General features: G+C 38.5%; 1 protein-coding gene across 1 annotated transcript in view; it reads right to left on the bottom strand.

Moving 5' to 3' along the window:
• Positions 1-1,827: 1,827 nt before the first annotated feature.
• The window catches only part of ARL8B (ARF like GTPase 8B), a 57,824-nt gene continuing 31,983 nt past the window's right edge, over positions 1,828-27,668 (bottom strand). The window contains 6 exon segments of the mRNA XM_004033526.5: positions 1,828-4,093; positions 8,459-8,529; positions 8,788-8,855; positions 10,130-10,223; positions 10,648-10,721; positions 12,292-12,372. Of these exon segments, the coding sequence (XP_004033574.4) occupies positions 4,044-4,093; positions 8,459-8,529; positions 8,788-8,855; positions 10,130-10,223; positions 10,648-10,721; positions 12,292-12,372 (438 nt within the window). The 3' untranslated portion in view covers positions 1,828-4,043.

Raw genomic sequence — 27,668 nt, 5'->3', positions numbered from 1 at the left:
CTGTATATTTACAGAATTTCCTTCAAACAAAATAAATTTACTGTATCATTCTGTAAAATGTCTGCAATCTCCAGCTTTTGTGCTAAAATTTAAAGTTGTAACATGTAAATATTTCTGTATTTTTGTATTACCTTCTATTGAAGGAACATGTAATATTAACATATTCACTAGGACAAATCGGTGTTTTTGTATCTCTTTTTAACCACCAAGCAAATTTCTAGGCTGCTAGAATCAGCCTGTCAGTGGCAGAAGTTATGGTTAGAAATCCTCTTCTCTTCATTTTATAGATGGGAAAACTTAAGGAGCCATGAGGGGGTTCTGCAACTCACCAGTCACACAGTCAGTTAATGGCCAAGGAAAGAACCCATTCTCCCAAATGCCAACCCAGTACTCTCCACAGAATTAAGCTATATTTAATTATAACATCGTAAGCTAACAACTCTTTTCCTACATCCCTACTGTAAGCCCCAGTAAAATGAAGCTAAAGTATCTTTTCCCCCTCCTGATTATTGGGAAATCTGCATTACCTAAATGCCAGATGCCTTGGGATTTCAGAATAGAATTATCTTAACTGAAGAGAGGGCTGGTTAATAGAATGGAATAATAAATGACTACTACTGTGGCTTAGATTTTTAAGAGTCCTATTGCAGTCTGTCTACCATGACAATGACCTGCTTTGGTTTCCCTAAGAACACCCAAGAGGAGCAATGACAAAAGTACACATTTTTATTAATAGCTGAATTTTAAACAGCCAATGTGTGGAGGTTATTTACTAACCAACAGGAAACACCTGCAGCAGGCTGCATACTTATAGAGCAGCAAACTTGAGGGAAGTCTGTAAGGCTTTACTGTCTTCCTTTTCAAGTCTCTTCACTGCTATGCACAGTTGAGGGCATAACCTTAAAAGTTTGTAACATAACAAAAACATTTTAAACATCAAACATTGTGCTTTCCCCACTGTGGCACATTTTTAGAGTAAAGCATTTGGCCAGCTGGATGTTACAGCATGATGCCCACTACATTATGTTTAAGCTTCCATTCCAGTTCTGAACCCACCAGACCCTTGGAGCGGCTGGAATTACCAAATCAACAGAGTATCCGTGTAACTCAATCCTACATGGAGCAAATAGACAAAGCAGTTAGTTCCTCAAACACCCAATTTACTTGACAGAATCAAAGACCAACGTTATAAGTTTAGAAGTTTTTAAAAGCAGATACACATTTAGAATTAAGCTAAATGTATATCCTCCGTGTTCCCCCATCCTCACCCTCAACTCCCACACACTCACCCCTGTGGTAGGAGAATGGTGAGAAGTGGATGAAACTTGATGCTTGACTACATGGCTCCAGTAATGCAGTGAAAACAAAAACACATGAACGTGACGTTCCAGGGAAATAAACGCGAAATCATGCATCCAACTGGCCACTAAGGGTTGGCTGTACAGAACTGTAGTATGCGTATGGAGAAAACGCTAACTGAACTTTTCTAAACAAATAAAAATATACACAATTATTTTTCCAATAGCTCAAGTATTGACTTATTTTATGGGCAGATGATACCAAACTAGCAAAAAGGTTTATGCTAAAAATGTGCCTTTGTGGGAAAACCAGCATGTTCGGTACTTAAAATATTTTCATTCGGAACTGAAGTCAGTAAACAGGCATGTCTTGCAACTTCATTTGCTTAGCAGGGTCTTGGTTTGATTTGTAAAAACTGGATCATAAAATGTTTTACTAGCACTTGCCACTTAAAGTCCTAAATTTGGTGTATTGTGACCGCTGACAAGTAGTAGCATTTCCCCCGCCCCCAAAAAATCACAATATCAATTCTGTGGATATTTTAAAAGTTTATTTCTATTTTAACTAGCCCACAGACCCCATTCTTTGAGGGCTGATCTGATTTCTGACAAATGGTCTATAGACCCTCCTCTCGGAAACTTACTATCCCCCTCCAAAAAAGTCTGCACCTTCCATCATGATGCACATTTTAAGTTAAAATTGCCAATACAACCCTTAAAATGCAAGTTTATTGAATAAAGCTGAGAAGAGCAGTAAACAGACAAAAAATGCATCCACCTAAATAAAAAAATTCACATATTTACATAGTTCAGTAACTGTTAAAAGTTTTCACATGCAGAGGTTAATGCACAGGAAAATGTTGGTAATAGCGTCTGGATGTCTTGAAATGCTGAAAGCAATGTATAGACACACAAACACATTAAGGTTTAGCTATAGGTCAATTAACAAACCTATGCAGTCCCCACAGAGTCACACATTCTAGTTCCAATTCCTCCTTTTAGGCACAAGCAAGTTGCCACATTCTTTGTAATGGTTCACACTGACCATTAATGGTGTTGAACAACAGTAGCAAGTTTAAATATCCCTTCATTTACAGAACCATCCATCCCACCAGGGAAGTATGCAACATGCTTCAAAGAATAAGAAGAGAAATTTAAAAGCCCAGATTCTACTCATAAAAATATGAATGGAGAAAAGCAAGTAGTGTCTGTGCAACACAGTGCAGTATATTGTACAGAATATTTTTAAGGCCATGGCAGTCTATAAATTAAAACTGATATTCATTAAAAGAACTTACTGTTGACTACACTCTGAGTGCTCAACACATTTGGAAATGCAGTCTACGTAAGTGCTGCTTAACAAAAGAAACAAAATCACACACAGTGTGAGGCAACACATAAGCAGGTGTACCATAGAGTTTTATCTACTACAGTGGTCTATATGAATAATAATTTACAAATGAACCAGTATTAATATGTCCCTTTATGTATACGGAAGTCGCTAAACTACAAAACATGTCCATTTGAAGTTTTTAGACATCTCTGGATCATAGAAGCAAACAAACAGCATCAGTTCCTCAGTTCTCTGTGTGACTGATTATTAAACAACCTGTAGACATTGAGCATGATTACATTAGATAAAGCAGGCAGGTCTAGAGTTGTCACAATAATCAAGATGTCTAATGGCACCAGTCAAAAGAGTGCCAAACCTTACGTCAATAAGAGAGAAAAATAAAAATTTTTTATTTGTTTGTAAGTATCTTTTGTGCTGAAAGTCAACTTTATGACTGGATATAAAAAGTCAGGAGTTAAGAGTGTCATGCAGCAGCACTGATTTAATGACTGGAGATAGAACAAACAGATGTTTGAACAAAGACTGACATTCTTAACAGGTTTTATTATATTGGGTGGAATGCTCTAAATTCATGAACGCTTTTGGAAGATCTTCAATTCTCAACCCCTTAAAAAAGTATCCTGAACCAGGAAGAAAAAACAAGAGACAGAAATAATGATCTGGACAGATACAAAACAGGATGCTTTAGTTCCTCCCATATCCCAACTGCCATCTGGTGATAAAGAGTTCTCAGAAAGCAGAATATCTTCAATATTCATCAGGTAGAATCTCACCAGTGTAAAGAACCAACATTGATCTGGTGCCTCTGCTCACTCTCTGCAGACCATTTTGGATTCCTAAGATGTAATTATACATTTCACATGCATTTGTGAGATAAAATAAACATTATGTTTACATATATCCCACATGAGTCATTCACGCTTAAAGGTTTTCTAAATACTGTGTGTGGCACTAGAAACTTCATGCTGTATCAAGTCAGTGTCAGTATTAAGCTACTGGACTCTATAATGAAATATTATAGATAGACATTTACTGAAAACCAATATAAAAATCTGGCCCAGAAAGACCAGAATGGAAATATGCAATTTTCTTGATTTAAGATGGTCATAAGTATATGGGTTTTTTTTTCTTTTTTTAAAGCTCTACACATGGTTTAAGACAGGTATGTGTAAGAAGCCTTTTTGTGTGTGCTGACTTTATCATGACAACTCTAGCTGATTCTTTATGAAGGATTAGGGATATTCATCTTCAGCAGTGCACATGAGAAATAAACTCTGAAAAAGGCAATTTCTTGGGTTTAGGAAGGACCGTATTCTGGGAATTACTTCAGAGGAACGGACAATAATTCTAGGATTATAGCCAAGAAGGACTGGAAGACTTCAGGAGATGCTTCAGCTTCTTCTAGATTTTGAATGCTGAATAAGCCACTGAAGTGTGATATCTAAAGATAGAGGGGAAAAGTGAAGACATTAAAGTTAAAAAACTAAACATCAAACAGAGACAATATTTAAAAGGCAGCTAATTCAAGGCACATACTATGCCTGACCTCTGCTGCTTTTCTGCATCTGCATTACCATACTCCATTACCTGAACTTCAAGAGAATATGAGGAATTATCAGAGACTGAAGCGTTTTCTGATTTAAAAATTAAGTTGTGTACAGGACGGCTGGTGCCATCTTTTATGTGTTGCCCACACAATCAATCAGGTGTTGCATGCAAATTGCCAGGAAGGCAAAAAAAAAAAAAAAAAAAGGAATAACTCCTGTTTGCCCTCAAGGCGCTTTTAAGTATAATACACAGAAAAGATGCAGTAATTCCTGGGGCTTGGGGGCCACCCCACAAAACTCCAGGTTAAAAAAAAAACAGCAAAAGAATGTTAAAAGGCATGAAACATTGTGGAGCTGTGGATGGATTGTGAGTGATACAATGTGACTAAAGCACAGGGATGGGAGAGGAGGCTGTCACTGCCAAGGCTGGTGCAGGGTTCACACCATGCCCTTTTGACATCTGGGGCTGGGTAATTCTTGTCCTCACTTCTTCAGAAGGGTACATGAGAGTCTATTTGAAGCACCACTCTATTCTCCAAGCCTGAAAGATGAGGGTAAATTCACTACCAGTTTCCCAGCTAACATGCATTAACGAAACACCACAGGGCTGAGCTATAACAAACATGACCTGTTCACCATTGTGGAAGCAATGATTTAACCCAACTACTGAAGAAGCACCTCTGCACCTTAAAATGGGGACAATAGTGCACAATAAGAGCAAAGCCACACTCATTTGAACTGAATGGGAGAAAGGTAAATCTGAAGTGAAATAACCAAATTTAAATATTTAAGAAATTCATGGCCGGGCACGGTGGCTCACGCCTGTAATCCCACACTTTGGGAGGCCGAGGCAGGTGATCACCTGAGGTCAGCAGTTTGAGACCAGCCTGGCCAACATGGTGAAACCCCATCTCTACTAAAAATACAAAAATTAGCCGAGCACGGCAGCGGGCACCTGTAATCCCAGCTACTCGGGAGGCTGAGGCAGGAGATCACTTGAACCCAGCAGGCAGAGGTTGCAGTGAGCCAAAATTGCACCACTGCACTCCAGCTGGGCCACAAGAGTGAAACTCCATCTCAAAAAAAAAAAAGAAATTCACTAAAAAATTACACAAAGCCTCTGTGGATACTGATAGAAGTTCATATCCTAAAGACAAATGGATCTTTATGAATAGGCAAAAAGACAATAGAAATAAGATACTCAGATGAACTGATTTACAAAATACTTATTTCGAATTTTATTAGACTGGATCTTAGTAGACTGGATCAGATTCCTTGGGCTTGATAACATTTTAAGTGAGCCAGGAGTTCTAAAATTACTACTGAGCTATTTAGCAAACTATAAAGATCAGCCTCAAATAGCGAAAGAAGTCCTCACAGCTCTACTGCACTTCCATACATGAGCCCAAGAGATTTTTTTTTTTTTTCAGGAAAGTATCCAACTAGTTTGTAACAATGGAAAAACAGAAAACATATAGGGAGTAATGGATTTACAAAATAGCACAATGGACTAAAAATTACGGTTAGTGTAGAACAGGATTTCTCAACCTTGCCACAACTGACATTTTATGCTGGATAATTCTTTGCTGTGGAGGTTATAGTATGTTTAGCTACATTTCTGGTATCTACCCACTAAATGCCAGCATCACCCTCCTAGTTATGACAACCAAAAATGTCTCCAGACATTGTCAAGTCTCCTGGGAGAAAAGCTCCCCATTGAGAACCACTGATGTAGAAATAAATGCTCTCATGGGGCATATCTTAAATTTTAAAAAGAGTTTTCCCCGCCACACAGAGAAAAAACTTTTAAATAAAGTCTAAGTAACCACAAGTGCTTGAGGAGTCTGTTCTCAAATAAATGCTCCCAATGTAACAAGTGAATTATTCTATCCATTTATAAAGGAAAATTTGTGTCTATCAGCTGTTACTAAGGCTGAGACTGCCCTGGATGGTCTTTAAAGGAAGCCCAAAATTAGCCAGAACAACTATCCACACTTTAAACTGAATAAAGCATGTTTGTGGCTGGGCGTGGTGGCTCATGGCTGTCAATCTAAGCACTTTGGGAGGCTGAGGCAGGTGCATCACCTGAGGTCAGGAGTTCAAGACCAGCATGGCCAACATGATGAAACCCTGTCTCTACTAAAAATACAAAAATTAGCCAGGCGTGGTAGTGGGCAACTGTAATCCCAGCTACTCAGGAGGCTGAGGCACAAGAATCACTTGAACCCGGGAAGTGGAGGTTGCTGTGAGCTAAGATCTTGCCACTGCATTCCAGCCACGGCGACAGAGTGAGACTCCATCTTAAAAAAATAAAAATAAATAAAGCCGTGTTTGCAGGTGGGGTGGAAGGTGAGTTAGGGAAGGATAGACTGGAATACAAAAGCTAAAGAAAAAATATCAGCGTAAACTTTATAAATATACTATTCTGGTACTATTTATTACATTTTGTTCCAATACATTCATTTATCAAATCATCTCAAACCAAATTAGTTAAGAAACTAAAGTTGAGCCATACATACTTCTTCTGTAACGATACTATGCTAGAATGTTTAATGTCCCCCTAAAAAGTCATGTCCATCCAGAACCTCGGAATGTGACTTTTACTGGAAATAGGGTCTCTGCAAGTTATTAGTTAAGATAAGGTCATACTGGATTAGGTGGTCCTAATCCAGTGACTTGCGTCCTTAGGAAAAGATAATACACTGACACAGTGACAACTACAGGGGAGAAGCATGAATGTGAGGCAGAGGCTTGAGTGGTATATCTACAAGTGAAGGAATGCCAAGGATTGCTGGCAACCACCACAAGCTAGAGAGAGGCAAGGAGGGATCTTCTACAGCCTTCAGAGCGAACACGACCCTGCTGACAACTTGATTTTGGACTTTTAGCCTCTAGAATTTTGAATGACTTAAGTTTCTGCTGTTCTAAGCCACCTTGTTTGTGGTACTTTGTTATGGCAGTTCTAAGAAGTTAATATGGGCATTGAGTAAATGAAGGGTATTTTGGGCTTATAATTCGAATAGAGTGCTAGCATATTGTAGTAATATACTGGTTCAATAACTGAAAAATTGTTGTAGAGCCTGTAGACTAATTTTTGTAAAGTCTTATTTCAAAAATGCCATTTTGTTATAAAGCACAGTGGGATACTAGCTCTGCAAAAATTAACACAATAAATTGGTATCACATAATCTTAACCTCACGACTTTATTGCATTTTCTTCTTTAAATAGCACAAAGAAGATTCAGGATGTTATACATTAAGTCCTCACTTAACATCATTGATAGGTTCTTGGAAACTGCCACTTTAAGTGAAATGGTGTATAACAAAACTATTTTTTTCTCATTAACATTGTAATGCTAAACGAAATGAGGGCCTACTGTATGTCATTTCACTTAGAAGTGTGATTTCCTCTTTTTAAAAAATTTTTTGCTGTTCAAGAGTTTGATAACATATAGGCCGGGCTCACACCTGTAATCCCAACACTTTGGGGGGCCGAGGCAGTTGGATCATTTGAGGTCAGGAGTTCAAGATCAGCTTGGGCAACATGGAAACCCTGTCGCTACTGAAAATACAAAAATTAGCCGGGCGTGGTGGTGCACGTCAGTAGTCCCAGCTACTCAGGAGGCTGAGGCACAAGAATCGCTTTAACCCAGGAGGCAGAGGTTGCAGTAAGTCGAGATCACGCCACTGCTCTCAAGCCTGGGTGAAGGAGTGACACTGTCTCAAAAAATACATATACATATAATATTATTTATATATATATTTATGTTATATATAATATATATTTATATATATTATATTACATATATTACATATAATATATAATACTATTACATATATATTACATATAATATATAATACATATTACATACATTACATATAATATATAATACATATTACATATATTACATATAATATATAATACATATTACATATATATTACATATAATATATAATACATATTACATATATATTACATATAATATATAATACATATTACATATATTATATTATATATATATTTGCATGAGAGAGAGAGAGAGATAACACTGCAATTTCAAAGAAGCCGTCAATGATGTTAAGTGAAGATTCACTATATTTGTTGTCAAAAGGTATGTCTATTCTTTTTTCTCAGGCAAAAGCAACAGTATTCTGAAAAGGAAGTCACTTAATGAGAAATCGAGACAATAAGATGTAAGAAGCATAGACATTCCTTCCAATGATACCCATTTCTTCCAAAATTACCAGTCATTTCTTACCTATATTATCCTTTTCTTTGCAAGAAATTGAATAGCAGCAAATTTCTCTATCCTGAATAGCAGACAGATTCCTATGAGAAGAATTAAAAGGATAAGTTTGTGCTTAGAACAGCTGTCATACTTATCACTTTGTTCAATTTTACTCATTAGTTTTATTACTATACTGAAGAAATCATTGTAGCAATTCTAAAATGTTAGGATTCACTTCTCTGATAGGCCAACTTTATCTACCTAAAAAAAATGGCTATGATCATTAGGAATAACATAACAAGTGGGCAAAATATGGTAATTTAGAAGCAAATTATTAAAATAGCATATTCAAGACATACATTTTTTCAATTAGCTGTTTCTCATCCAAGGCATTAGGAAGATCTCTCTTGTTTCCAAGCACTAGCACCTTTAAAAAGAAAAGATATTAAGAGCACACGTTTATGTAAGAAAAAGTCACAGAAGTTTATCATCTTGATATGTGAAGACACAAAGTTAAGATGTTAACACATTCCACAATATTAAGGCCTATTTGTGTAACTGGTGGCCTGTCTCATTCATTTCATTGCTCACCCTGGTATTCACTCAACTCCCACGATGCAGGTGCTCTTAATTCAGTATGTGGCTGCCAACTGCTATGTAAAATAGTCTGAGTCTATGCTATGCATTCTGCTTTTTTTTGTTTGTTTGTTTTTGTTTGAGACAGAGTCTTGCTCTGTCGCCCAGGCTGGAGTGCAGCAGCCACTGGGCTCACTGCAAGCTCTGTCTCCCGGGTTCACGCCATTCTCCTGCCGTAGCTGGGACTACAGGCACCCGCCACCATGCCCAGCTGATTTTTTGTAGTAGAGACGGGGTTTCACCATGTTAGCCAGGATGGTCTCGATCTCCTGACCTGGTGATCCACCCATCTCGGCCTCCCAAAGTGCTGGGATTACAGGCATGAGCCACCGCGCCCGGCGGCATTCTGCTATTCTTAATACAGGTTTACTATCCCTTATCCAAAATACCTGGGACCAGAAGTGTTTCGAATTTTGGAAATTTTTTGGATTTGCATTATATACTTACTGGTTGAGCATTCCTAATCCAAATGCAAATTCCTAAATGTATTCTAGAGACTGGCCTCTTCTCAGTTTCCCACTTCCTCCCACCCAAAGGCCTTTGCCTGGAACTCTCTTCCCCTCCAACTGTCATATACCTCACATTCGTATGTATCCCTTGGATCTCAGCTCAAGCATTACTTCCTCGTGAATCCCTCCTTCTTCCCTCAAACTAGATCACATCTCCCCTCTAAATTACAACTCTCATATCCCCTCTTGCACCTTTCTTCCTAGCACTTAAAGCTGCATTATTCAAGTGTTTTCAGAGTATCTACCTTTCCCACTAAACCATAAGGTCCATGATGGCAAGGAGTATGTTTCTACCGATTTCCGTTCATCACTATATCCCTGGGCCGACGCGCTGCTCCTGCTGCATAGCAGTTTAGTAGATACCCGGTTATGAGATTCACATTTAGCACAACGCCCAGTATATGGCAGATAGGCAGATACATGGTAAGCAAGCTTTCCAGATTTTAAAAATGAAGACATGTTACTGATTTCAAACATAATTAATATCACTGCATAATTACCATAATTAATATCATTATATAATTACAATGTAAAATAACAAGTATTCCATACTTACTGGAATTCCTTGTAACTGTGGTTTATCTAGAAGATTATGTAGCTCATTTCGGGAAGCTTCTATCTTTTCACGATCTGCAGCATCTATCATGTAACTTAAAAAAATGAAGTGATCTCAACATACCTTCTCTGTATGCCTTGATGATGACAACTAGTATTACTGATTTTTAATTTTCGTAAGATTTACATTATTGAAATTATTAACCAAAATAAACTATGTCATAAGAAAAGGCTCAGCACCCTTTAATACTTTTTAACTAGACTGTTTTTAGAGACTAACACATGATAGTAAAACATGTACACCCCTTAGCTCTTAGCTCCATAAACAAAAAACATAAAGATCTTATTCTACGATTAATTTTTTTTAAATCCCATGTTGGGAATTACACTAGTATATTAGCTAAGAAAGATTTTCACTGCCTGAGATAAAAATTGAGCCTCTGGAAATACTAAAATAAACTTTCTTCTTTGATGCCTACATTGATTTAAAAGCAAACAAACAAAAAAAAAACCACTTACACAATAGCATTGACTCCTCTGCAATACCGCTCCCACATGCTTCGAAATCGGGGTTGTCCTCCTATGTCCCAGATCTTTAAATCAAAACAAGGCAATTCTTAATAAAGATATTTTAATTAAATGATTGCAAGAGGAAGTAACAGAAAAAAAGAAAGATCAGGAAGATATATTTATTTTCTACAATGTTAGAGGCAAAGCGCTCCTGAAAGACTTGACCTCAAACAAGCTCTTAATACGGGAATTCTTGGGGCCACTTCTAAACTTGAAGTCCGTATTTAATACATTTACAATACATCTAAAATTTTGCTTAAGCAAAGATTTGGTTTATGTGCAATAGTTTGCCTGTTAACTAATATACTTCTATTATTGAAAACATATGTCTTTATGATAACAATTTAAAAGCTACAGGACCATGCACCATCCAGATTTGAATGCCAAGACAGAAAACAACAATTCAGAATCTATTAAGTCTTAATTGTCTGATTTGTTCTACATTAATGCCTAACCTTTTAAAATTATCCTGTAAATAAGTAGCCAGCATTTCCACATAGGTGTTTTTCTTGTATAAAATTATTTTGGTCGGGCATGGTGGCTCACACCTATAATCCCAGCACTTCGGGAGGCCGAGGCGGGTAGATCACTTTGGGTCAGGAGTTCGAGACCAGCCTGGCCAACATAGTGAAACCTCATCTCTACTAAAAAATACAAAAAATTAGCCAGGTGTGGTGGCAGGTGCCTGTAATATACTCGGGAGGCTGAGGCAGGAGAACCACTTGAACCTGGGAGTCGGAGGTTGCAGTGAGCCAAGATCACACCATTGCACTCCAAGCCTGGGCAACAAGAGTGAAACTCCATCTCAAAAAAATAAAATAAAATAAAATTATTTTATGCACATGAAAGCCACATCCATAATCATTTTATTATTGAGTCCACTCCGTAGGGCATCACACTAGACACTGGGCTACATTAAAGTCTCAAGTCACAGTATCAATCTTCAAGAGGCTTCCAGTTTAACTAAAGCACTGGTAACAAGCATAAAGTAACATGCACTTGACTAAATCTGGAACTTCATTAGATGAGCCACAGAGAAAGTGAACAGCTTCTGTAAACCACAATAATTGGGCAAAATGGACATTAAGGCTCAGGCCATAGATTTGATTTTTGAAAAACAAAGTAGATTAAAAATCTATTCTTGGCCAGCCGTGGTGGCTCACGCCTGGAATCCCAGCACTTTGGGGAGGCCGTAGCAGGCAGATCATTTGAGGTTAGGAGTTGAGACGAGCCTAACCAACATGGTGAAACCCTGTCTCTACTAAAAGTACAAAAAATTAGCTGGGTGTGGTGGCACAAGCCTGTAATCTTAGCTATTTTGGAGGCTGAGGCAGGAGAATCACTTGAACCGGGAGGGAGAGGTTGCAGTGAGTGGAGATTGCGCCACTGCACTCCAGCCTGGGTGAAAGAGCAAAACTCTGTTTCCAAAAAATAACAAAAAAACAACAACAAAAAAAACCCCTATTCTTTTGAAACATGCACATTCATTACTGAAAAACTGCAAATTTTCAGTAAAAACACAGAAATTAAACAGAAAAATTTCTAGGGGTCTGTGCTAACAATTTAAATTGCGTATGGCAAGAAATAACGTACCTTTATTGTGACGTTACCTTTAGTTACCTTCCTCATGTTGAAGCCCACTGTGGGTATCATATCTTCACTGAATTGACCTGACTGAACAAAATAAAACATTTGAAGTTAGGCTACTCATTTATAATGACACTGCATAAACTTCTAATATCAACATTGCATTTGTAACCATTTTAGTAAATATTTTTTTACCATTGGTAACAATCTACTTTAAGAACATGTTCCTTATGGCCATAATTCTTGAAGAGATGCATTATTTTGTCCCAACAAAGATACATTCTTCCATCTAAAAAAGATATTTTTGAAACTAATGTAATTGTTTACACATTTCCTTATGCTAAAAGAATTTTATATGACAAATACATACAAAAATTTTTAAATGTGTTCACCTAGATGTACATTTCCACAAAATAGATGAGATCAGAAATAAAACTTTCAGCATTTAAATTATTCTGACAGTAACTATTAAAATTCACTGCTAAACAGCATTTCCAAGTCTGTCTTTTAATAAGGCTTACAAAATATTTTGTCATACAGAAGTTTTTCCTTTTACGTAATCAATTTTGTTCTCTTTTTTGTTTCTTATGTCAACGTCATGAGTATTGTCTGCTATGGCCTTATGCTAGCCACATACACATGTATTCCAAAATTGTCTTAAATCTTGAGCACAACGAATTCCAACTGTACAAATAACTTCCTCTACAGAATTCGAATTGTGCCTCTTTTAACTGTTCAGTGGAGTTTTATTAACTTCAGAAAAAATGTTAACACAGCCATAGTCACTACTTTCACTTATATAAGACATAATAATTCTCAGGACTTTCACATATGTGATTATATGTGAAAATCTAGTCATTCTATCAAAACTAGTTATATCAAAACTAAGCCATGATAAAAGATAAATGGCCAATAAACTCATGAAAAGACGTTCGACTCACTAATCATTAGGGAAATGCAAATCAAACCCACAAAGAGATACCACCTAACATCCAGTAGGATGGCTACTATTAAGAGAAAAAAAAAAAACAGAAAGCACTGGAAAGAATGCAGAGAAATAGGAACTCTTGTATACTGCTGGCAGGAAGGCAAAATGGTATAGCTGCTATGAAAAATGGTATAGCAGTTCCTGAAAAACCTAAAAATAGAATTATCGTATGATCCAGCAATTCAACTTCTGAATATACACTCAAAAGAAATGAAGACATTTTGCCAAATGAAATGAGCCAGAAGTCTCTCTCACAAACACATATACACAAACACTGTATTTCACTTCATGAGGTACCTAAAATAGTCAAATTCATAAAGACAGAAGATATTAATTTGCTTAATGGGTATGGAGTTTCAGTTTGAAAAGATAACAAATTTCTAGAAGTGGACAGTGGTGATGGTTACACAATGTGAATGTACTTAACACTACTGAATTGCACACTTAAAAATGATTAAGATGATACTTTGTGTTTTATGTATTTTACCAAAATTTTTAAAAAACTAGTCATCATACAGGGAGGGACAATTATCATTACCATTTCACAGAACAGGTAGTAGAGTCCCAAGGTCACATGGCTAAATCGTGATTATATTTTTCTTAAATATTTTCATTGTAATTATATTTATTGTGATAGGCTTTAATCTCTGAGGAGAGATCTGTGTGAGATAATGCTCATTTATTTCATATCATTAAGTGTTTTACATAATGAAGAGGCAGGAAAAATAGTAGCTAAAATTTTTAGGTACCAAACTTTACAACTAGCTTGCATGGAAAGCTTTCTAAAAGGCAATACACACTTGGCTAACTTCCCACAAACAACCTATAGAACATGATTTAATGTGTTCTCAATGTTTCTGGGTCATTTTATCTATTGCAAAACAAGAAAACTAAATTAGATAACACTCAAGGGCCCTCCCTATTGGAGGTAAAGTTTTATGATTATGAACATCAACTACAGCACTTCATAATAAAATAATGCAGGGGGCTGCAGTATACTGGGGTACCCCCGAGCTTTCTCAGGGGTTCATTTATCTCTTTCTTTACCTTGGCCGACACTAACAACTTTCCTGTAACTCAGTTGCTACTGCTAACATGCAAAAACCGAAAATTAGCTAATCAAGTCCTTGAGTTTTTACTCCAAAATTCTTGAGTACAGCAAGATATTCAATAAATATTTGTTGAACAAACTAAGAGTTATTAGGGTCAGGCATAGTGGCTCAAGCTTGTAATTCCAGCACTTTGGGAGGCTGAGACAGGCAGGTTGCTGCGGCCCAGGAGTTCAAGACTAGCCTGGGTGACACGGCAAAACCTTCTCTCTACAAATACAAAAATTAGCCAGGCATGGTTATATGCACCTGTAGTCCCAGCTACTAGGGAGGCTGAGGTGGGAGGATTGCTTGAGCCTGGGAGGTGGAGGTTGAGATCTTAAGAACAATATGACTTTAAGACAAGATTGTGCCACTGTACTCCAGCCTAGACAATAGAGTGAGAGCATGTCTCAAAAAAAACATAGGCCATGAAGGAGGAAAATGCTGGAACTCTTCTGCCAATAAAGTGCTTAACTTTGATGCATGAATTTTGTGCAATAATTACTTTATGGACCTGGAAGTATTTTCTACTTCTTTCCTAGTGTCCAATCTTAATCATCACTTTTCGAAGCTTGTGTTGAACAACTATAACCACTCAGTTGGCAACTGGGCACTAGATACCTGAGAATTTATGTCTGAGCTGTCAAGAAGCTGCTTAATTAAGACTACAGGTTTGGGAAACAGATGTTTAGAAAATACTACTTAGTAGTATATCATTCTACTTATTTTAACAAATTTAACAAACACGTAATACTAAGCACTTAACATTCATCAGCATAGTTTAATCCTTATAATAACCCAATGAAATGAGTAACATTATCTTCATTTCTCAGATGAGAAAAACAAGGCAAAGTCAGCTTAAGTCACTTGCCTAAAGTCACATTGTTCTTAAGATCTGGATAATTATGAGTTAATCTGACTTGGTAGGGAAGAGTAGAAAAATAAAAGTAAGTAGTCCCTCCTTATCCTTGGGGGATACGTTCCAAGAACCCCAGTGGATGCCTGACATCACAGATAGAACCTAACCCTATGTACACTATGTTTTTCCCAATACATACATACCTATGATAAAGCTTAATTTATAAATTAGGCACAGTACTCTTCTGCTTTAGAGTCATTATTATTTCAGAGGTTGATCATAGGTAACTGAAACTGGAAAGCAAAACCATGGATAAGAGGGACTACTGTATGCTTTCATGCCTGCCTTCTTAAATGCCATGATCACACGTGGCACTCGCTGTGATTCTGTGATGGCAGATGGAGCTGTCACTGTCACAATGCTTATCCTCCTATAAGCCAAAGTTGCAAGGCAGTGTACCTGGAACTTGGTTGAACAAAATAAATCTGAAGCAAAATAAGATGGTGAAAAGAAGACTATTCTCAAAGTCGGGGAATCTTAATAACAATTATGCTACTTACTAACTAGATGCAAGTCATGTGACCTTGGGATTCAGCTTCCTTATCTAGAAAAAGGAAATTGGAAGAGTATCTCCAGTCACTTCCAGCCCTAACATTTATGGTTTTATGTTCTATTCATAGGCCGTTCATTTAAAATACAGGTAAGCAAGGAGATGAATGCTACAACAGCAGAAAAATGTGGCTTTTCCCAAATTCATTAGCATACCAAAGGCTAAAGCAGACCTTGTCCCAGAAAGTTCTATCAGTGCCAACACTCCACTTTGCAGCACTTACCTACATTTTCTACTAGAGATCTCAGAAATGAGACAAATGGAAAATGGTGAAGAACGTACAGACAGCAACCAAAGTTAACAGCAGGAGGACTGAAGACATGAGGCGGTGAACCTCCAGTAATGAAAGGACACTTTACTAAAGATATCTTAAGACAGCCGGGCACGGTGGCTCACACCTGTAATCCCAGCACTTTGGGAGGCCAAGGCAGGTGGATTGCCTGAGCTCAGGAGTTCAAGACCAGTCTGGGCAACATGGTGAAACCCTGCCTCTACGAAAATATAAAAAATTAGCCAGGCATGGTGGGGCGTGCCTGTAGTCCCAGCTACTCTGGAAGCTGATGCAATCGCTTGAACCCAGGAGGCGGAGGTTGCAGTGAGCTGAGATGGCACCACTGCACTCCAGCCTGGGCCACAGAGCATTACCAAAAAAAAAAAAACAAAAACGAAAGATACCAGCCAGGCGCGGTGGCTCACACCTGTACTCCCAGCACTTTGGGAGGCCGAGGTGGGCGGATCACGAGGTCAAGAGATCGAGACCACCTGGGCCAACATAGTGAAACCTCGTCTGTCCTAAAAATACAAAAACTAGCTGGGCGTGGTGGCGCGCACCTGTAATCCCAGCTACTTCGGAAGCTGAGGCAGGAGAATTGCTTGAACCCGGGAAGCGGAGGTTGCAGCGAGCCGAGATCACACCACTGCACTCCAGTCTGGTGATAAAGCAAGACTCCGTCTCAAAAAAAAAAAAAAAAAAAAGATATCTTAAGACAATAGAAACGGGTGAGGGGGCGGGTGCAACTATTCTTTGTAAACAGGTTAATATACCAGAGATGTACTGTGCACTGACTACTTGTAAACAGTGATATCTGACACTGGAAAGAACACAGTGAAATCCTCTTCATATGTTCTAGTGCTTTCAAAGTAGAGTAGTACTAAATGGATTAGGTTAGATTTCACAATTGTTCTTTTAAATGAAGACATGCAGAAAGCAAGCTATTAACAACAACATGGGAAATGAAGTTTCTCTTTGCTTGACCTGTCCATCTATAGCAGCAGTCCAATACAATACAATAAACTTGAAAAGACAAATAGAAAAATACCTACTTTAACAAATGTCTCATTTTTTTTTTTCTCTAAGAATCATTTTTTAAGGGTGTGGTTATCAAGCCACTTTGTGAAGACAGAATGAAATATGGAGCATGACAAAGCCTCATACTAGATTTTTTCTTTTGGTACAGTACAGAAGAAGCTACTTTTCACATGCTAAGCAGAGTGGTCTTTTCTTTCTTTTTAAAACAAAACACACTAGGACTCAGTTGTTTAATTCCAAAATTCACACACTGGGCAAGCGAGAGGATATGACCAACTAAATACCCAAATTAGTCATTTTTCCTTCTAAGAACTTTTAATTCATATATGAAGTCACTATAATTACCAATACTCATTTTTCAAATTAGTATTATGCTTTCTATATTTCTGTAGTAAGTAGAATTTTTTATTTCAATTTACATTAGTAAGAAAAAGAATTACAATTTTTTTTTTGCTAGCAAAGTACCTAAAAGGAAGGTAATAAAATACTCGTCTAGTGGGAAATTTTGATGAAGAGCAAGAAGTTTCACAGTCTGAAAGTGTATCCCCACAAACTGATCATTAGCTCCAAGATGGGGAAAACTAGTATTATACAATGGAGAAATCAGGCAACACTTTGTGTGATTAAAATTAATATCTCAATGATGCTCAGATTAACATCATGTGCCTACAGACACCATACCATTAGAAGGACACAATATCCCCTATGTAGTATTCCAGCTGAGAATATATAACAGAATCTAATCATCAGACAAACCCAAAATGAGGAACACTCTATTTAAAAGAAGGGTTATGTGTGAATTTTTCAAAAATGTCAATGCCAGAAAAAGAAAAGCTGTAGAAATGTTTCAGACTAACAGAGTCTAAAGAGACATGACAATTAAAAGCAGTACATGATCCTAGACTGCATCCAAAAGGTACCTGATCCTAGTTGGATCCTGTACTGAAGGACAAAAATGGCAACAAATGATATTATTGGGTCAATTGACAAAAATGGAATAGGTAAAATCTATGATGTATCAACTTTTAAATGTACTAAAGTTGGTAACTTAACTATACTCATGTAAAAGAACATCCCTAATCTTAGAAACTACATACTTAGAAAACAAGGGCCTCACCCTCCGATGTTTCAGAAAATTGAATGCTGTAAGGTGATACAAATACACATCAGAAAGCAAATGAGGTAAAATGTTAACCACAGTTTGATCCTAGAAAGGGGTATGAGTGCTGTTTGCAATGCATTTATTTCTGCAACTTTTCTATAAATTTTAAATAATTTCCAAATAAAACAAATTTTAAACGGAAATAATCAGATACTACCTCATTCTTTATTATATCAAGTGCATCTCAAAACAGAAGACAAATTAGTCATGCCACTACCACCTATTACCTACTACAATAATAATAATAGTAAAATTCATGAATAGAATCAATCATAAAGAATTCTGACAATTAGTTCAGGAAAAAGTAGAAGAGTTATAACTAAAGTTAACCCTTGAACTACACAGGTTTGAAGTGCATATGGGTCCACTTACACATGGATTCTTTCCAAACAAATGCAGATCAAAAATACAGTATTCATGGAATTCAAACACCTAATATATAGGTGATGGGGAACAACTTTTCATATGTGCAGGGCCGACTGCGGGACTTGAATACGTACAGATTTTGATATACAGAGGGGGTCCTGGAACCAATCCCCCGCATATACCAAGGGACAAAGTATAATAATATTCTATTCTTTATCTTCCTCTTCTTTACAATATTTATTGCAAACACATACATGATATTCAAATACGATATTCCCTTTACAGCACTCTCTCTTTTTTTCCTCCCAAGACGGAGTTTTGCTCCTGTCACCCAGGCTGAAGTGCAATGGCACGATCTCGGCTCACTGCAACCTCTGCCTCCCAGGTTCAAGCAATTCTCCTGCCTCAGCCTCCCGAGTAGCTGGGATTACACGCGCGTGCCACCATGCAGAGCTAATTTTTGTATTTTTAGTAGAGACAGGGTTTCGCCATGTTGGCCAGGCTGGTCTTGAACTCCTGACCTCAGGTGATCCACCCACCTCGGCCTCCCCAAAGAGCTGGGGTTACAGGCATGAGCCATGGCACCCAGCAGCACTCTTTTTAAAGTGCTAGAAAATATGTTCATAATCATTCACTACAGTAACATTTCAAGAATCATATATACAATGTTCATTTTCTCCCAATTTCAGAACACTATGGACAATCCTTAAATAATTTTGCAAAGATCAATAATTTGATCTGTTTTATATGCAAATTTGGATTTATTTCCAACCACAGACATAATTCCTTCCCAAAGGATTTTAGTTAAAAAGTACATGTTAAAAGATTCAGCGATATTAATACAGAAGCAGAAAACCAAAAACTGCATATTCTTACTTATAAGTGGGAGCTGGTCAGGTGTGGTGGCTCACACCTGTAATCACAGCACTTTTCGAGGCTGAGGTGGGAGGATCACCTGAGGTCAGGAGTTCGAGACCAGCCTGGCCAACATAGCGAAACCTTGTCTCTACTAAAAATAAAAAATTAGCTGGGTGTGGTGGCACACACCTGTAGTCACAGCTACTTCAGAGGCGGAGGTAGGAGAATCACTTCAACCAGGGAAGCGGAGGTTGCAGTGAGCTGAAATCACGCCACTGCACTCCAGCCTGGGTGACACAGCAAGACTCCGTCTCAAAAAAAAAAAAAAAAAAAAAAAAAAGTGGGAGCTAAACACTGAGTACACACAGACATAAAGATAGGCCCAACAAACATGGGAGACTCCAACAAGTGGGGAGAGAGTAAGGACTGAAAAACTATCTATTGGGTACTGTGCTCACTATTTGGGTGACAAGATCAGTAGAAGCCCAAACCTCAGCATCACAAAATATACCCATGGAACAGACCCGCCCATGTTCCTCTGAATCCATAGTAAAAATAAGATTCATTTGGGCAGTTAAGTCTTATTACTAAAGAATAAAGTTTCTCAAAACTTCAATGGATTTATTTTTGTTTCTAAAGAAAGTGCTCTTCTGTAATTATCACAGTGAATTAAGTAGCGTGCAAAAATTTTAAACTAATACTTCAAAATTCCTTAGGGATATAATTAATTAAGGCTTCTTTTATCTGATGGCCCAGATAAACAAAAAACTCAAATTATTTTTCTGAAGCAAATCAAATAAAACCTTCTACAAAGTCATAACATTCCAAGATTATCATTTCAAAACTGACACAATGTACAACAATACAGACTCAAACAAATCTAACTCTTCCAAAAACACTAGCCAGAAAGATAAAGGCAACCTTAGATTCCTCTAAGAACAGGCACCCTGCGTAGACTGTGGCCTGCATGCCAACATTTCATCTAGCTTACTAATCCAAATGGACTGACTGTGGCTCCAACCTGAGTTCAATGAGTGTCATTCTCTTTCATCTGTGGCATCTGCATAGATGAAGAAGTGGCTATAGCTCTCATACTATGCATTTATGAACTCTGGCTCTAGTTATTCTAAGGCAGACAGGCCAATTGTAAAAGACTGCTACACAAATGATCCAGTCCAGTGATTAGCAGCTGATTTACACAGCTGCATTTTGTGTACCTTGACAGCATACACAGATAACGAATCTATGGCAAACTGATTTACAAACACCTATTGCTGTTCACTTTTTCCTGTGGTCTTATAAACTCTTAAAGCTACTTGTCTCTGCCTCTATGTACTCACTTAGCCATCAGTCAGTAATTCAACAATAAAAAGAAGAGAAACTAGGAAACAAACATACAAATATCACCCAATACATATATGCTATGCAAAACAGAGGAGACTGTATGAGGTGATTGAGTATCCAAGAAGGCCTTTCTTGAAGTAGTGACATTTAAGCCCCTAAGGACTAACTTAAATCAACACGTAACAATAGGAATGTTTCTGTAGAGTGCCTACTCACTGTGCTACTTGAAAATGAGTCAAGAAATCTAAATTTCAGTCCTAGCTATGTCACTTTTGATTATATTAGATACAGAGAACTCTAAACCCTCTTACTCAATCAGAATGCAGAGGTGTTGTCTCCTTTCTCCTTACTGCCACTTCTCCTAAGTGCCTATACTAGATCAAACCTCAAGTGTTTACTGCCGGCTTTGCTTCTTTTCTTCTTTCCTGCTCCCGAACAGCTGGCCTTTAGATGAGGCAAACAAACAGACCCACTCAAACCCTTAAGATGAAATATTTAGCTCTTAACTGCTGTGTTGTTTTTTGCAAACCACTCAAACATTGCCTCTCTGATGTCAGTGGGGCTCTTGATACACTTCAGACTGAGGACCACACCTTAAGGCAAGACTGCAAGTTTCAGTGTTAATATTGCTGGGTTTTTGTTTTGTCTTTTTTTGATGTTGCTGAGTTCATGGTAATCTGGCAAGCAATCAGATTTGCCTTAGGGGACAGGGGCTGAATCATTTATTTTTTCAAGATAACTAGTGGTAAAGGCCGGTACAGTGCCTCACACCTGTAATCCCAGGCCGTGGGAGGCCAAAGTGGGTGGATTGCTTGAAACCAGCCTGGACAACAAAGCAAGACCCCGTCTCTACAAAAAATACAAACATTTGCCAGGTGTGGTGGGGCATGCCTGCGGTCCCAAGCTACTTGGAAGGCTGAGGTGGGAAGATGGCTTGAGCCTGGAAGGCAGAGGTTAGAGTGAGCTGAGATGGTGCCACTGCACTCTACCCTGGAGGACAGACACCTGGGGGACAAAGCCAGACCCTGTCTCAAAAAAACACTAGTGGCCAAGTTTTATTTATCCTGTCAGGATCTATAACATCCCAAATAGTAGCAACATGGATTTTTAAATAGTTCTTTTTGAATGGGAACAACGAAACTCAGTGAAAAACTCATTACATTTTCTTCAGCATTATGCTATGAAAATTGAATATAGCAGATAAAAATTCTCTAGAAAATTTTTAATTGTTTTTATTACAGGGGATCAACTGGTCATACCACATCTAGATAACTTTCTATAAAGCATAATGGCATAGGAACTCTCCAACTACTAATTACATGCTGTCGTTCCAATTCTAAAATTCTAACTCACTTGAAACAACTAACTCTACTGCCTGTTAATACAAAGGGAGCTACTCTGCAGCAACTTCCTTTACAAAGACAACTCTAGAGGATTAAAATGTTCTCCAAACCACAATTTCAATTAGGAGCCTGAAAACTCCTTCTTGCTTACCTCTATTCCTGAAAAATAGTCATTTTAAAAGGTCTCTAAAGATTATTTCATATGATCACTATACCTTTCATTAACAGCATTCTAATAACGGTGCTACTAAATCCATATCCAAAAAACTGCTGAATAAAAATTCAACTTGCTTGTCTGTGATTAGTTTGCTAGTGAGTATCCCTTGTCAACCACCCAGCAGTTTCACTCAAATATTCAGAAACATTGATGAGCCAACAGCAACATAAAAAGGGACACTAAAAGAAATCTTAGTGCTAGAGAGCTCAAGCAAATAACACTTTTTGTCAACTTGTGAAGTCACTAAAGTTATCTGGATATATTTCCCATGAAAATCAAAGGTCGGCCATAATCCTTAATAAACACCTGCATTTTTATATAAAAAGATGATTACCGTTCACATGCAGGCTGCGTGGGGTTCTAAAGTAGGGAGCATGAGTGTTGAGGTTATTAGTATAGCAGTCACATTTTCAGGCCTTGATACTATTGTCCTGGTTGGTCTCTAAACATCTGTACTACTTTTTGAATGTTTGCGTTTCTAACACGAAAACTTTTTTAAATTAAGAAAATAACTTTATTTAGAAGTTTATTTTCTTCTTTCTTGGGAAAACTGGGTATTTTGGGAACTAAAATAAGAAAAAGACTTGTCATTTTGTGCCCTTCTATGAGTACAAATGCTGCTTGTTCATAAAAAAAACTGTAAAAAAGTTTCTTTCTAAATCTATTTCTAGGTTTCTATTACTGAACTTAAAAAGGGGGATTTCTAGAGCTACCCAAATGATCTTAGTAAGATATGTATGTAACAAAAATCCTTCAGTCTTTTTTCTTTTCCTCTCTTTTTTTTTTTTTTTTTTTTTGAGACAGAGTTTCACTCTTGTTGCCCAGGCTAGAGTGCAATGGCGCGATCTCGGCTCACCCCAAACTCCACCTCCCAGGTTCAAGGGATTCTCCTGCCTCAGCCTCCCAAGTAGCTGGAATTACAGGCATGCACCACCACACCCAGCTAATTTTGTATTTTCAGTAGAGACAGGGTTTCTCCATATTGGTCAGGCTGGTCTTGAACTCCCAACCTCAGGTGATGCACCCACCTTGGCCTCCCAAAGTGCTGGGATTACAGGCATGAGCCACCCCACCTGGCATTTTTTTTTTTTTTCTTTTTTGAGACAGAGTCACTCTGTCACCCAAGCTGGAGTACACTGATTTGATCGTGGCTCACCGCAGCCTCAACCTCCTGGGCTCGGGTGATCCTCCCTCCTCAGCCTCCCAAGTAACTGGGACTACAGGCACACACTACCACGTTTGGCTCACTTTTGTACTTTGTACCAAAAATACAAAATTTGAGCCAGGCGTGGTGGTGCATGCCCGCATGGTTTTGCCATGTTGCCCTGGCTGCTCTCGAACTCCTGCGCTCAAGTGATCCTCCAGCCTTGGCCTCCCAAAGTGCTGGGGTTACAGGCATGAGCCACCATGCATTGCTGTCCTTCAGTTTTAGAAAAACACATAAATCCCTTATGGAGGAAGACTTCAGCATATACTACAAATTTGTAAGCCATAAACAACAGAATGAATTTCATATTCATTAAAATTTAAAAAGCCTAATCTTTATCAAGACCTATTAAAGTAAGACAGAATCAAGGGACTAATAAAATAAAATTTCAAATGTCATTTATAAAGCCTACTAAAACAGTAGTCACATAACTGATAAACAACCATTTCAGTATAACCTAAAGAGTTTCAGTGGCTCTAGAATTACTGTAAGAGACCCTGTTCATTTTTTCAGGTAATAAATGTTAAAACAATGATATACAGGCCGTGTTATTCTGGTGGTTATAACAGACCCTGGAGACAGTCACACTAGGTAACAACTCTGACGTTACCTCTTGCCTATCAGTGTGCCCTTCTTACACATTCCTTAACTTTGTAATGCCTTACTTTGCCCAAATATAAAATGGAGATAACCACAGTCTCTACCTCACAGAGCTGTTTAAAAGTAAAATGAATTAAAACACATACAGCATTTTGAACAATGCTTGGTACAGGGAAAGCATTCAATGTTTGCTACCATCACCCAGAGTCCATGAAACGTGACATTACCTGTTCCTTCCACTGAATACAACTAAAACCCTGGACAGAATGCATGCCCCAGGCTGGGCGCGTGGCTCACACCTGTAATCCCAGTACTTTGGGAGGCCAAGGTGGGAAGATTACTTGAGGTCATAATTTCAAGACCAGCCTGGCCAACATAGTGAAACCCCACCTCTACTAAAAATACAGAAATGAGCCGGGAGTGGTGGCAAACTGGTGAGCACCTGTGATCCTAGCTACTTTGGAGGCTGAGGCAGGACAATCATTTGAACCCAGGAGGCGGAGGTTGCAGTGAGCTGAGATCGCTCCATTGCACTCCAGCCTGGGCAACAGAGCAAGATTCCATCTCAAAATACATTAAAAAAAAAAAAAGCTATCTGAGGACTCTGAAAAGTAAATGGTAGCAGATAGATTTGAGAAGGGAACTAGAACTTGAAGCACAATCAATCTGGTGCTCTTTCTTACTTTTGCTTGTTTTCTCCCAATCTTCCAGTCTGGATGCAAAGGCAGCCCAATTTCTAGAAATGTATACCAGCCATGAAGAGATAAAGCTCCAAGAGGAGATTTCTCTTTCTGGTATAAGGTATGTCTGTGTATATGGGGGGCGATAAGGTTCGGAGTGTGAGGAATACAGAGTGGGAGAAATCCATTATTTCCACCCTCTCTCTTGCCATTGCACCCAGACAAAACCAAGCCTGGAAGCTGTGCACACTTAAGGCAGCTATGGACCAGCTGTACTTACGGAGAAGAAAATCCTCTCTGACCAGAAAACTGTGGTCTAACTTAAGCGCTTTGGGGACGGGAGGGAGTAGAGTGGTATGGAGAAAGAACTTGTGTTGCTTTGGGGGTTTTTTTGTTTTGTTTGTTTTTTTGCGATTCCTTCTCCTACCTTGTGGCCCCTGAGACAGATTCAACTGAGGGAAAGGCAGGAGCCTCAAGCTTTCCAGGCTCAGGACCAGGAAGTGGGAGATGGGAGACTAAGACAGTATCAAGGAAACTCAGAAGGGAACGAACTGGAGTAATACATCTGATAAAGTTGTGTATGAACTCCTGGGCTCACCCCCAAGCTGTGACATATGGATCTGATCCCAAACAGCACAAAGGCTTTGAGAACTAAACTATAAGGGAGAACACCACCCAAGTGCTTGGTTGACCCCTGTGTGGCACATAGCCAGAAATGACCCAAATAGCACCAGCAAGGCTTTGAAAACTAACATATTAGAACCAAAGCCCATAGAAGGTGGGTTGGATCTTGTGGCCTAAACTGAGTTAACTGTCTGCTGTAAAAAAACAAAATAACAAATCAATATTCTCCACAGGATTTAAACAAAACCTAGAATGTCGCAGTACTCAAAGTATCCAAAACAACTGAAAAATGAAGAAGAATAAAAGAAGAATCCAAAAGTATCCAAAATAACTGAACATATGAAGAATCATGGCTGGGCAGAGTGACTGGCTCATGTCCGTAATCCTAGCATTTTGGGAGGCTGGGGGCGGGGAGGCGGGGACAGGGATCACTTGAGGTCAGGATTTCAAGACCAGCCTGGCCAACATGGTGAAATCCCATCTCTACTAAAAACACAAAAATTAGCTGGGTGTGGTGGCGCATGCCTGAAATCCCATTTGAGGCTGGGCATGGTGGCTCAGGCCTATAATACCAGCACTTTGGGAGGCCAAGGCGGGTGGATCACTTGAGGTCAGGAGTTGGAGACCAGCATGGCCAACATGGCAAAACCCCATCTCTACTGAAAATACAAAAATTCACTGGGCATGGTGGTGTGTGCCTGTAATCCCAGCTACTTGGAGGCTGAGGCAAGAGAATCGCTTGAACTTGGGAGGCAGAGGTTGCAGTGAGACAGGATCGTGCCACTGCACTCCAACCTGGGGTGACAGTGTGAGACTCCGTCTCAAAAAACAAAACCAAACAAACAAACGAACAACTGAAAAAAAAAAAGGCAGTAAACTCTGGGGAAGGGTGAGAGTCTGATTTCCAGGGTTACAACATTATTAGATTCAAATTTCCAGTTTTCAACAAAAAAAAATCACAAAGCATAAAAGAGACAGGGAAGTATGGTCCATTCAAAGGAAAAAAAATTAACCAACAGAAACTGACCCTGAGGAAGACCAGTAAACAATTATCTTAGGCCAAGTGCGGGGGCTGACGCCTATAATCCCAGCACTTTGGGAGGCTGAGGCAGGCAGATCACTTGAGGTCAGCAGTTTGAGACCAGCCTGGCTAACATAGTGTAACGCCATCTCTAACAAAAATACAAAAATTAGATGGGCATGGTGGTTCGCACCTGTAGTCTCGGCTACTAGGGGTGCTGAGGCTCAAGAATCGCTTGAACCTAGGAGGCGGAGGTTGCAGTGAGCTGAGATCGCGCCACTGCACTCCAGCCTAGGTGACAGAGCAAGACCCTGTCTCAAAAACAAAAACAACACACACACACACACACACACAAAAATTATCTTAAAGGTACTCAAAGAACAACAACAACAACAAAAAACAGAGAAAAATGCAAGAAAACTATGTACGAACAAAATAGACATACCAATAAAGAGGTAGAAAACTGAAAAAGATGCCAAAAAGAAAGTGTTCAGAGTTGAAAAGTACAATAAAGCAAATGAAAAATTTACTAGAGGAACACAAAGGCTGATTTGACCAGGCAGGGGTGGGGGGCATGGGGAATCAACAAACCTGAGGATAGGACAAATGGAATTAATTATTCAGTCTGAGTCAGAGAAAGAAAAAAAAAATGAAGAAAAGTGAACAGAGCCCAAGGGACCTATGGGACACCATCAAGAAAGCCAACATGCACATTGTGGAAGTCCTAAAAGAAGACAGATAATAGGAGGCAGAGACATAATTTGAAGAAATAATGACCCAAAACTCCCCAAATTTGGTGAAAGACATGAACATAAACAAGGAGCTCATCAAACTCCAAGTAGGATGAACTTAAAGAGATCCATACCAAGACAAATTATAAACAAGCTATTAAAAGACAAAGACAGATATAATCTTGAAAGCAGCAAGAGGCAACTCATCAAATACAAATAATCAATAGTAGCAGCAGATTTATCAGAAACTTCAGAATTCAGAAGGCAATGGGCTAATATATTCAAAGTGCTAAATGAAAAAACAAAAACTGTTAACCGAGAATCCTATTTTCAGCTAAAATGTCCTTCAAAAGTTGGAGAAAAATTAAAACAT

Source organism: Gorilla gorilla, chromosome 2 (genome assembly GCF_029281585.2).
Source record: "Gorilla gorilla gorilla isolate KB3781 chromosome 2, NHGRI_mGorGor1-v2.1_pri, whole genome shotgun sequence".
NCBI lineage: Eukaryota > Metazoa > Chordata > Mammalia > Primates > Hominidae > Gorilla > Gorilla gorilla.
Note: the sequence above shows the minus strand (reverse complement) of the source record. Positions and strands in the feature narration are given on the sequence as shown.